At 39.7% G+C, this 13,271-nt stretch overlaps 1 protein-coding gene across 1 annotated transcript; it reads left to right on the plus strand.

Annotated features, from left to right (window-relative positions):
* Positions 1–1,644: 1,644 nt before the first annotated feature.
* On the plus strand, positions 1,645–2,589 carry LOC309545004 (olfactory receptor 6Q1-like; the record flags this gene model as incomplete). The annotated part of the gene is made up of 1 exon (XM_082244074.1): positions 1,645–2,589. The coding sequence occupies one exon, from the start codon at positions 1,645–1,647 to the stop codon at positions 2,587–2,589; it is 945 nt and encodes a 314-aa protein (XP_082100200.1).
* Positions 2,590–13,271: the final 10,682 nt, after the last annotated feature.

Below are 13,271 nucleotides of genomic sequence, written 5' to 3' on the forward strand. Positions count from 1 at the left end.
CAGAGACTGCAGTGTGAGGAAGAGGAGAGCCGATCAGCGGTAAGGGGACACAGAGGAATGTAATCAGGGCACTGATCACCAGTGCCCTGATTACACAAGAGGGGGAAAAAATGCCATAACTGCCCACAGTGCCCGCCATCAGTGCCCACAATCAGTGCCCATAGTGCTGCCAGTCAGTGCCCATCAGTGCCTGCTCATCTAGGCACCTATGGGCACTGACTAGCAGCACTATGGGCACTGAGTGTGGGCACTGATGGTGCTGCCCATCAGTGCTCACCAGTGCCGCCTATCAGTGCCACCCGTCAGTGTCCATCAGTGCCACCCATCAGGGTCCATCAGTGCTGCCTCTCAGTGCCCATCAGTGCCGCCTCTCAGTGCCCATCAGTGCCGCCCATCAGTGCCGCCTCTCAGTGCCCAGCAGTGCCACCTCTCAGTGCCCAGCGGTGCCACCTATCAGTGCTCATCAGTGCCACCTATGAGTGCTCATCAGTGCCGCCTATCAGTGCCACCTATCAGTGCTCATCAGTGCGACATATTAGTACCTCCTCATCAGTGCCACCTCATCAGTGCCCATAAGTGCCACCTCATCAGCGCCCATAAGTGCCACCTCATCAGTGCCCATCAGTGCAGCCTATCAGTGCCCCTCAGCACACATCAGTGAAGGAGAAAAATGTATTAATTTTCAAAATGTACTCACAGAAAATAAGAAAAACTTTTTTTTTTCAGAATTTTCTGTCTTTTTCCTTTTTTTTTGTAAGAAATAAAAAACCCAGAGGTGATTAAATACCACCAAAAGAAAGCTCTATTTGTGTGAAAAAAATGATAAAAATGTCATATGGTTACAGTGTAGCATGTCCGCGCAATTGTCATTCAAAGCGTGAGAGCGCTGAAAGCTGAAAATTGGCCTGGGCAGGAAGGGGGTAAAAGTGCCCAGTAGGCAAGTGGTTAAGGATACATTTAACATAAATATTGGTGTTATATGCACAAAATGTTTTAGGATTTCTATGATATACTGTATATTGTAAACTATTTGGAAGGATTGTCAGGTAGAAATGAAGGGAACAAAAAAAAAAAAACAAATGCATTCACCACTTTTCATTTTGAAAGCACTATATTTATTATACACAAGTATATGAGCATGGCTTAACAAATTTGTCTAATGGGTGCTTGCATGGTGCTGGAACCCACTTAGTTTTTTTTTTTCCTGTACTTAAAACAACTGAAGCAAAGCTTCACTAATGCTCAGATTAGACATCTTTAAAACTTTAAATGAGTGGGCCTATAGTGTACATTTTTGCTGCCCAAGTTAATAGGGCAGGCGCTACATTAATCCTCACATGTTTTTAATAACATAATAGCTTAATTAAAGTAATGATTGGAATTATGTGCCATGAATTGATGCAAATTTCAAAATGCGATAACCTTAAACATCATTTTACACTTGATTTAATACACTTGCAAAAAATTATAATAGACTCTCCAAATGTACTAATTATAACTATGTTCAACAGTACATGAACAGATATACCACGTTGTACGGCTGACATGTTTCTTCTGATTTAAAAATAACAGCTCAATAATATGCAATGACTGACACCATTGAACATGGTTTAAGAAAAGGCTGTTGCTATGACAACAGGCAATATGAACCACTCCAGTGTGACAGAATTCATTCTCCTGGGATTTTCGCTATCACAAGATAAGCACTTCTATCTATTTACTATCTTTCTTGTCATTTATCTTTTAACCCTTATGGCCAATGTGATGATTATTATACTTGTATACAGTGATCACCGCCTTCATAGCCCAATGTATATGCTTCTTGGTAATTTCTCTTTTCTTGAGATCTGCTACACAGCAGTCACTGTGCCCAAAATGCTTTCAGACCTCATTGGAGGGAATAAGTCAATTTCAGTAGCTGGTTGCATTACCCAGTATCATTTCTTTTCACTCTGTGCTGCAACTGAACATTTTCTTCTGGTGATCATGGCTTATGACCGATACGTGGCAATTTGTTTCCCTCTTCACTATGGAGGCACCATGAGCAATGCATTTTGTTTGAAACTTATTTTATCCTGTTGGCTCATTAGTGCTGTGTCTCTTACCATCCCAGCTCTATCAGTATCAGAGCTTAATTTCTGTGGGCCCAACATCATTGATCACTTCTTTTGCGAATTTAACCCTTTACTGAAGCTCTCCTGCACTGATACCTATGTTGTTCAATTTATTTTCAACTGCCTCTCCTGGATCATAATCCTGGGATGTCTAATGTGCATTGCTGTTTCTTATATCAACATAATTGTTACTATTATAAATATCCCTTCTAACTATGGCAAAAGAAAAGCTTTTTCCACCTGTGCCTCTCACCTGCTTGTGGTGGGAATTTTTTATGGTACTGTCATTTTCATTTACCTTCGACCCACAGTGGATTCTCCATTTAATCAAAATAAAGTTGTTTCTGTATTTTACATTGTGGTGACTCCTATGCTGAATCCTATTATTTACAGCTTTAAAAATGAGTCACTAAGGAAAGCTGCTGCAAACCTGATTGAAAGAATAACATCACAGGCATCTCACAGAGACATTTAAATATGTTTCTGTCTTCTAAGAGCAGTTTTATAGCTTCAAGGATTTAATATTGTACATATAAGTTACAGTTATATACAATAAATAAATATATGAACAAAATAAATGAGAATCGACTTAATGTTATAAGTAAAATCTAATTGTGACCTATAATTTATGTCATAATTTCTTTCTAATTACCACAAATAGTGTCTCTTTGAGTGTTTATTTTACTAAATTATCAAAGAAGGATAACTTATCAAAGTTAAAGTAGAATTATAGGCCTTTTTTTCTAATTTTGGATAGAGGTAAGGAAGGTTTATAACCACTGTAAGGTTTATTTTTGCCCTCTTTGTTCCAATGGGTTGATTGACCTTCACTTCTTTTCCCATAGCCAAAATGGGAGGTGAGAGGAAGTCCCTACAAATTAAAGGAATCTCTTGGAGACCCCCAGGTCACCAAAACTAGTGTGTCCCCATTGGAAGAGTTTTCTGGGGACAAACCAAAATTTGGATTTTTTCTTTTACTTTCACTCTCAATGACAATGGTAAACAGGACAAATAGAGAGTGTGACTCTTCTTAACAGGGATACAGACAGCAATAAAACCTGATAGGGGGTCTAATCCCTCTTCCCTCTATCCAAAACAAAAATACGTTTTGCTTTTACTTATACTTTAAAGTTCACCCTGTCATAATATTCAGGGCAAACACCAATCTTTTCATCCCATTGCATGTGATTGGGTATTCAAAGTTAATGACTTATTGAAGGAGTAGAGTACTTTGGAATTCAAATGTCTAAACGTGTTTAAGTAATAATCCCTTTATTTTTTTAAATTTTCCGGCACTGTCTTTGTTGATGCATTATCCAGGATCAGTATTTACTTCCTGAATGGACATGGTAGCTCATATAATGTTTAAATCACAATATATAATACTTGTAAAAAATTAAAAGATAAAGTGCAATCAGTGCAAAAAATGTGCATGAACAATAAGTCATTTAAAGTGCTGGCTATCTTATTCTTCCAGTGCCATGTTCCAACTAGTGCCATTGTGCCCCCTCCATATGTGCCCTTGCTCACTGACTAGCGATGGGTTAAACGCCTGTGTTTCAAAAATAATCCTCCAGTGGAAAATAATTATTTTTTCTTTCTTTTGTGACTCCAGCAGGTAGATCAAAGAACCTCGTTTGAGCGTAGGGAGATAGAACCAGGAGAAATCCATAGTGTAATTCAGTTTTTATTATTAAAAAACAACATATAAAAGCCATTTCACACTAACAAAACTCTCCTCTTGCATGTGAGCATGTAATGACGGCATTTTCCTGAGATGATCCAACTTCGCCTTTGAATCTCACACAGATCTGCATGGCCAAAACGGGACGTGGGAAATGGTTCTGCACATGTTTTGCACTGATTGCACTTTATCTTTTAATTTTTTACAAGTATTATGTATTGTGATGTAAACATTATGTTTCTGCGCAAATAATGTATAGAGATACATAATAAGCACTTTATGGTTAGACAACGCTGGGTACACACATTAAAGTACCTAAGAATATACACCTTATATCCCAGCAGCAGTCTTGTAAACGCATTCCACACACTACATAGCGCAGGGATCACAATATTTTAATGGTAGCTCATAGATGACAAAATCCTGATATCTATGAGTTAGTAGCGTTTTTCCTTGTTTAAAAAATTGAAGTCAGCAGCTACAAATACTATAACTGGTGACTTTTATTGAGAGAACACTTACCTGCTCAGGGGTCCAGCACCAAACCAGTTCTTTCATGGTCTTTAATTCCCTGGCACAGGAATGTTCACTGTGGGCAGCGGGTTGTGATTCCTTGCAGCTTCAAAGTTGGCTACCCAGTGTGCATATGCAGGTCACGCAGGGCTTTGTGAATGGACCCCAGCCTTCTGGAATCTGTGACATGTCCCAGAATGTTGCGGCAATCTGACCGTAGGTGGAAGCCTATACCTGTCAAAACTAGCTAGGTACCAGTCCACCCCCCCCCCCCCCAAAGGGCCAAAATAGAGGATGAACAGGGGGAGGATGGCATAAAGTGGAACTTCCCATTTAGGGTGAAGTCCCTCTTCAAGTGCTTTCACAAATGTATAGCACAGATCAGTCTCTGCTGCAGTATCTTACCTTGCTGCAAAGTTACAAAGTTTCAGCAAATGAGGAAAATATTCCTTCTATCTTCAACACACTGATGACAATTATCTTAGGCAAAGTCACTTGACTGGAACACAGGTCCTCGTTTCTAATGATAAAAGGCACATCTTTTTTTGAAAAATGATTTATGTATACTGTTGTATGTCAGGAATGTATTCATGTGAACTGTATAAAATTAAACAGTTTAGGCAGCAGCAACCTGTGTAATATTTTGCAATACTATGCAATAAAAGCAGTTGATTCATGTGGCTACATATTTCGTGATCCAAAAATGCATAAATCTTCATATAAAGCAAATAATGCATGGCAATGAAAATAACAAAATCACTACTCTTGAAATGTGTCAAATGTGTTTTGACATATAAGGTCGGAGGGTTTAAATTTTGTTTTGGCATTTTTTATTTAATTTTTTATGATGTTTCTATGTATATATAGATGACATGAAAATGACAGTATTTTAGATAAAAACAAGGCTGCAAGTGCCTTTGGATAATTTAATTGGTAAGTGACTCTTTCAAGATGCTGTCAACATTGGCTCACATACAGATAATTCTGCCTAGTAGTGGTTGCAATACTTTGTATAAATAGAACAATCTGATATTCAAAAATATATTTTAAAATAAGATACATTTTAACAACAAACTGGAAAAATTATTTTTTTCTCTATGAATTTCAAAAGCAAATTTCAGTAACTTTTTTAGATTGCTACAGTAAAATATGGACATAATTGATTGACCAATAGGGTATTTATTTTGCAGGGGAAGTTGCAGGGGGACAATTCCCCTCTTAATTCTGTGTATTAGCCTGACCCTGTACATTATATCAGATATAACACACTTCCTACACAAGCTGAATCTTAAATAATATGTACAATAAATATATGGAAAAAAATCATAAAAACTTTATAAGTTCTTTTTTATTTATACCAATCCACACTGTCTGCATACCAGCAGCATTCTGTGCACTAGTGGTTGAAAACTGGGACCTAGTGATGGGCCGAACACACCCCTGTTCAGTTCGCACCAGAATATCTCAAACAGGTAAAAAGTTCTAGCAAACATGCAAACTTTATTAAAGTCTATGGGTCACGAACATGAAAAATCAAAAATCAAAAGTCCTCATTTTAAAGGCTTTTTTGCAAGTTATTGCAAGTGTATGGGGACCCGGGTACTGACCCGGAGGACATGTATCAATGCAATAAAAAAAGTTGTTAAACAATCGTTTTTACAGGAGCAGTGATTTTAATAATGCTTAAAGTGAAACAGTGAAAATGAAAAATTCAATTTAAAATTCATGCCTGGGGGGTCCCCTTAAAGACTTTACCACTAGAGCATTTTGCTGTCTTACGTCTGGGCCACTTTTTGCGATTCAGCGCTGTGCGACTTTAACTGACAATTGCGCGGTCATGCAACGCCGTACCCAAACTAAATTTATGTCCTTTTTTTCACACAAACAGAGCTTTCTTTTGGTGGTATTTGATCACCTGTGCAATTTTTACTTTTTGCGCTATAAACAAAAAAAGAGCGTTTATTTTGAAAAAATAACAATATTTTTAACATTTTTTTATATGAAATTCCCCCCAAAAAAGATGTAAAAACCAATTTTTTTTTTAATTTTTGGCCAATTTGTTTTCTGCTACCCATGTTTGGTAAAAAAAATCACAATAAGCGTATTTTGATTGGTTTGCGCAAAAGTTATTGCGTTTACTAACTAAGGGAAAGATTTATGTCATTTTTGGTGGGTTTTTTTTAACGCGTAATGGCGGCGATCTGCGATTTTTTTTGCGGGACTGTGACATTGTGGCGGACAGATCGGACCCTTGACTGACATTTTTGACACTTTTGGGGGTACCAGTGACATTACTGCAGTAATCAGTGCTATATATATGCACTGTTACTGTAAAAATGACACTGGCAGGGAAGGGGTTAATTTTATTGGAGCGGGAGGGGTTAATGTATGCCAGGTGCTTAGCTATGCTGAACCCTGAAATCTGACCCTGCCTGTCACTTAGTGTAAACAGAGCGGGCGGATCTCCACACCAGATTCCCCGACGATCGGGGAAGAGCGGCGGCGATCGCCGCCGCTCCTCCCCTGGCCCGACTCCCGCTGTAACTGAAAACAGCGGGAGCGAGCCGCCGAGAGAAGGGAAAGTCTGGTGATGTAGACCTACGTCGCCAGACGATAACGAGCCACTGTGCTGCAGTAGCAGAACAGTGACCAGTGGTAAAGCGGTTAATGTGCCTGTAAATTAGCACATTTGAACGATGCAAGACTGCAGCCAAGGACAAAAAAGATAAAGTGAAGTCTCAAAGGAAGCAGCTGTTGCTGGGTGATTCAATCATAAGAAGTGTGGAGTTTAAAGAAAATGGTTTTGTGAGATGTCTCCCTGGTGCTACTGCTAGACGAGATAGAAGACATATTATTAATATTGTTAAGCAAGCAAAGCAGGAAGGGGACGTGGATGTTCTTGTCCATCTAGGGACAAATGACCTGGCTTGCAATGAAGTGTCAGAGGTGAAAAGATCTTTTATCACACTTGGTAATGACGTACAGGATTTTGCATCCACCATTTCATTTTCTGAAGTTCTGCCTGTGCATAATTTTCATGATGAATTTTCAATGATAGGCAGAGGTGCATAAAGGAGTTCAACATATGGCTTAGTAAATGGTGTCAAGAGCAAGGATTTGGCTTTGTTTCTCATGATAGCTCTACTTGGAATAGAAAGGAACTGTACAAAAAAGATGGTTTGCATCTTCCTCTCAAAGGAACAAATGTACTTAGTGAACAACTCCAAGAATTTGCGAAAGAGTATTTAAACTAGGAAGGGGGGGGGGCAAAAGAGTGGAAATACAAGAGTCCAATTGCCCCCCGAAACAATGCCAGAACAGGTCAGAAGCACAGAGGTTAAGAAATGATAAGCTCAGAGTCCTGTCTACAAATGCTCGCAGTTTAGGTAAAAAAATCAATGAACTTGGGTCAATAATGGCATCTGAGAATGTAGATTTAGTGGCTGTTACGGAGACATGGTTTAATGAAAGAAATGACTGGGACATAACCATACCAGGGTACTCTTTATACAGAAGAGACAGAGAAGGCAAGAAAGGAGGAGGAGTGGCCCTGGATGTGAAAGATAGCATTAAATCTAACCTAATACAAGTTGGTGAGGCCAACATAGAGTCAGTTTGGGTTACGTTGCAGTTTGCTAATCATGCAGTAACTCGTGTAGGTGTGATATATAGACCACCTGGTCAAGTTAAAGAACTAGATGATCTACTAGTTGAAGAAATAGCTAAAATAACAATGAAAGGAGAAGTTATCATTATGGGAGATTTCAATCTTCCAGATAAAAAACTGGAAAACCAAAATAGCAAGTTCTACCAGGAGTACAGATATTCTAAATTCCCTACTGGGGTTGTCTCTGCAACAAGTGGTTGAGGAGCCAACCCGGAGGGAGGCCATTTTGGATTTGGTATTCACAAATGGGGATTCGGTATATGATGTCATTGTAGGCAAAACCTTGGGATCTAGTGATCACCAGTCAGTGTGGCTTAATATAAGAACTGTGAAAGAGTCACACCACACAAAAACAAAGGAGGAGTGGCCCTGTATGTGAAAGATAGCATTAAATCTAACCTAATGCAAGTTGGTGAGGCCAACATAGAGTCAGTTTGGGTTACGTTGCAGTTTGCTAATCATGCAGTAACTCGTGTAGGTGTGATATATATAGACCACCTGGTCAAGTTAAAGAACTAGATGATCTATTAGTTGAAGAAATAGCTAAAATGACAATGAAAGGAGAAGTTATCATTATGGGAGATTTCAATCTTCCAGATATAAACTGGAAAACCAAAATAGCAAGTTCTACCAGGAGTACAGATATTCTAAATTCCCTACTGGGGTTGTCTCTGCAACAAGTGGGTGAGGAGCCAACCCGGAGGGAGGCCATTTTGGATTTGGTATTCACAAATGGGGATTCGGTATATGATGTCATTGTAGGCGAAACCTTGGGATCTAGTGATCACCAGTCAGTGTGGTTTAATATAAGAACTGTGAAAGAGTCACACCACACAAAAACAAAAGTTTTAGATTTTAGAAAAACAGACTTTTCAAAAATGAAATTAGTCATAAATGAGTCCTTATCAGACTGGAACGGATTACATGGAGTCCAGGAGAAATGGGACTACTTAAAAGGTGCATTATTGAAGGCAAGAGAAAATTGCATTAGACTTGTCAGTAAAAGCAAAAAAAGGAAGAGACCACTGTGGTACTCAGCAGAAGTGGCCCAAATCATTAAAAATAAAAAGCTAGCATTTTGTAATCATAAAAAAACCCAGAGCAATGAAGATAAGGAAATCTACAAGATTAGGCAGAAAGAGGCCAAGCAAGTTATAAGAACTTCTAAAGCGCAGGCAGAAGAAAAACTAGCTCAGTCTATGAAAAAGGGGGATAAGACATTCTTCAGATATATAAATGAAAAAAGGAATTTAAAACAAGGAATAACTAAATTAAAAACAAAGGACGGAAGGTATGTAGAAGAGAATAAAGGGCTAGCCGACTGCCTTAATGAATACTTCTGTTCAGTTTTTACAGAAGAAAAAAAAGGAGAAGGACCTCCACTTGAAAGGATGACTAATGAATCGTTTGATGCATGTGTCTTTACAGAGGAAGACGTTCTAAGATTGCTGTCTAGAGTGAAGACAAATAATTCACAGGGTCCTGATGAGATACACCCAAAATTATTAAAAGAGCTTAGTGGTGAGCTGGCAAAACCATTAACAGATTTATTTAACCAATCATTAGTAACAGGAGTCGTCCCGGAAGATTGGAAATTGGCAAATGTCGTGCCCATTCACAAGAAAGGTAGTAGGGAGGAATTGAGCAACTATAGACCAGTGAGTCTGACATCAATAGTAGGCAAATTAATGGAAACCCTATTAAAGGATAGGATTGTGGAACATTTTAAATCCCATGGATTGCAAGATGAAAAACAAGATGGGTTTACATCAGGGAGATCATGTCAAACAAATCTTATAGATTTTTTTGACTGGGTGACTAAAATAATAGACGGTGGAGGTGCAGTAGACATTGCATATCTAGATTTTAGTAAGGCTTTTGACACTGTCCCACATAGAAGACTTATCAATAAACTGCAGTCATTGAGCATGGACTCCCATATTGTTGAGTGGATTAGGCAGTGGCTGAGTGACAGACAACAGAGTGTTGTAGTCAATGGAGAACATTCAGAACAAGGTCATGTTACCAGTGGGGTACCTCAGGGATCTGTACTGGGACCAATTTTGTTTAATATCTTCATAAGTGATATTGCAAAAGGCCTCGATGGTAAGGTTTGTCTTTTTGCTGATGACACAAAGATATGTAACAGGGTTGATGTTTCTGAAGGGAAACGCCAAATGGAAAAGGATTTAGGAAAACTAGAAGAATGGTCAGAACTCTGGCAACTGAAATTTAATGTGGATAAGTGCAAGATAATGCACCTGGGGCGTAAAAACCCAAGGGCAGAATATAGAATATTTGACACAGTCCTGACCTCAGTATCTAAGGAAAGGGATTTAGGAGTAATTATTTCAGAAGACTTAAAGGTGGGAAGACAATGTAATAGAGCAGCACGAAATGCCAGCAGAATGCTTGGATGTATAGGGAGAGGTATAAGCAGTAGAAAGAGAGAAGTGCTTATGCCGCTGTACAGAACACTGGTGAGACCTCACTTGGAGTATTGTGCGCAGTACTGGAGGCCATATCTCCAGAAGGATATAGATACTCTAGAGAGAGTTCAGAGAAGAGCTACTAAACTAGTACATGGATTGCAGGAAAAAGCTTACCAGGAAAGGTTAAAGGACCTTAACATGTATAGCTTGGAAGAAAGAAGAGACAGAGGGGATATGATAGAAACTTTTAAATACATAAAGGGAATCAACTCGGTAAAGGAGGAGAGCATATTTAAAAGAAGAAAAACTACCACAAGAGGACACAGTTTTAAATTAGAGGGGCAAAGGTTTAAAAGTAATATGAGGAAGTATTACTTTACTGAGAGAGTAGTGGATGCATGGAATAACCTTCCTGCAGAAGTGGTAGCTGCAAATACAGTGAAGGAGTTTAAGCATGCATGGGATAGGCATAAGGCTATCCTTCATATAAGATAGGGCCAGGGACTATTCATAGGATTCAGATATATTGGGCAGACTAGATGGGCCAAATGGTTCTTATCTGCCGACACATTCTATGTTTCTATGTATGTAGCCTGTTGGAGCAATATTGACATTTCTAATGGCTGCAATGTATTGTCGGCTCCTGGTAATACAGATTAAAAAAATGAAAAAAAAAAAAAAAAGGCATAGGCCCCCTCCCCCAGTCTATACCAGGGAACCCCTTGCCATAAAAAAAAATCCCCCCCACCAAATCCATACCAGACCCTTATCTGAGCATGCAGGATAGGGCGGGACGAGCAAGCGCCCCCCCCCCTACTTTACCCTCAACATGGGGAGGGTGCTTTGGGGGGCCTCCCAAAGCACCGTGCCCATGTTGATGGGGACAAGGGCCATTTCCTGACAACCCTTGGCTGTTGTTGTGGGGGTCTGCGGGTGGGGGGGCTTATCGTAATCTGCCCCCCAATGTAAATGGGTATAGGGTACCTACCCGTTCTCCAAAAAAGTGTACAAAAAAACTGTTTTTGACAAGTCCTTTATTCAAAAATAAAAAAAATAGTGTCTCCCGATGTAAATCCATCGTCAGTCATGATGCTCGCCACACCCGAAAAATAAAAAAAGTTGAAAGACGCTTCCGCCTCTTCAGAGACGTCCTGCCGGATGACGCTCTTGAGTTTTGACAATAGTTTTATTTATAGGCAAGGGCGGGGCCACCCGGTTACGTCACCCGGTGGCACTGCACTGTCTGATGTCACATGACGTCAGAAGGGGGCAGTGCCATTGGGTGATGTATCTATAAAAGAGCTGTGAAAGCTTAAGAGCATCATTCGGCAAGTACGCCTCTGAAGAGGCTGAAGCGTCTTTCAATTTTTTTTCTATTTTTTAGGTGCGGCGAGTGTTGTGATTGGATTTACATCGGGGGACACTATTTTTTTATTTTTATTTTTGAATAAAGGACTTGTCAAAAACTGTCTTTTGTGTTTATTTTTTGTACACTTTTTTAGTGAATGGGTAGGTGTACGATGTACCCGATACCTATTCATATAGGAGGGGGCAGGATCTGGTGGCCCCCTTGTTAAAAGGGGCTTCCAGATTACAATAAGCCCCCCACCTGCAGACCCCCACAACCACAGTACAGGATTGCCGGGAAGAGGCCCTTGTCCCCATCAACATGGGGACAAGGTTCTTTGGGGGGCATCCCAAAGCACCCTCCCCATGTTGAGGGTGCCTGGTATGGTTCAGGAGGGGGAGCACTCGCTCGTACTCCCCCTATCGTTACCTGCCAGGCTGCATTCTCGGATACGGGTCTGGTATAGATTTTTTTTGGGGGGGCAAGCCATTTTTTTTTTCAATTTTGGCGTGAAATCCCCTTAAATCCTGTACCGGACCTAATTACATTTGTAACAATTTAGTATATAGAGATTTCAATTTGAGCATACAAGAGTTATGGGGGTAATAAAATATGTAGGCCAGGCACAACCCTACCCAGCATTCACCCTCACCTTCCATACTATCCCCCCCACCAGATCTTGCTGTACTTAGTTCTAGGGATGCTGAGCTGTCAGTGCCCATGCAGCCAGTCCATTGATCCAGGGATTTAAAATTCCCAGTCTTCTCCCTCTTCTATGTGCGGTGCTTCTGGAACAGACCAGAGAAATTCTGATTGGTCATCTCCTGCATGGTGAATTGTTCTGGTCTGTCCCAGAAGCACTGCACAAAGTAGTGGGAGCAGACCAAGAGTTTTAAATCTCCCAACCACTGGACCGGCTTCATGGACACTAACAGCTCAGCATCCCCAGAGGATAATACAGCTGGGAACAGGATCAGGGGAAGGGTCTATGTTGTTAGTTCACCTTTTTATTTTTTTTGAAAGGGTAAACAATGTTATTGATCTGATTGACTAAAAGATGAAAAGTCCAGGCACACTTGTCATCTGAGTAAGAACGATTTTGAAATGCCCATATACAAAGTCATTGTAAAATCATATTCAATAGTCATAATTCATAAAAACAAATTTATGCAGCGCTAGCATCTATAATAATGAGCAAAAATAAATGTGTACCATATAAATCCAATATATATATAAAGTGCCAAAGTGCTATAATCTGAGTAGGTCAAAATATACCATATAATAATTATTAAAGTATTACGTGCATAAAGTCCTTGTGTGATAGTATTATTAAGGTGCAATAAAATATTATTAACCAAATAAATAATAAGTGCAATAAAAAGTCCTTAAATAGTGATCCGATAGGTGCCAAAGTGCCAAGTGATCAAGGTGCTTGCAAAGTGGTAGGTGCCCTCTTGGTTCCCCACTCACCGGATTCAGATTGAAAAAAGCCCTTTAATGTTATTGCACAGTA

The sequence above is a fragment of the Pelophylax lessonae genome (assembly GCF_965119305.1).
Source record: "Pelophylax lessonae genome assembly, chromosome: 1".
Taxonomy (NCBI): domain Eukaryota; kingdom Metazoa; phylum Chordata; class Amphibia; order Anura; family Ranidae; genus Pelophylax; species Pelophylax lessonae.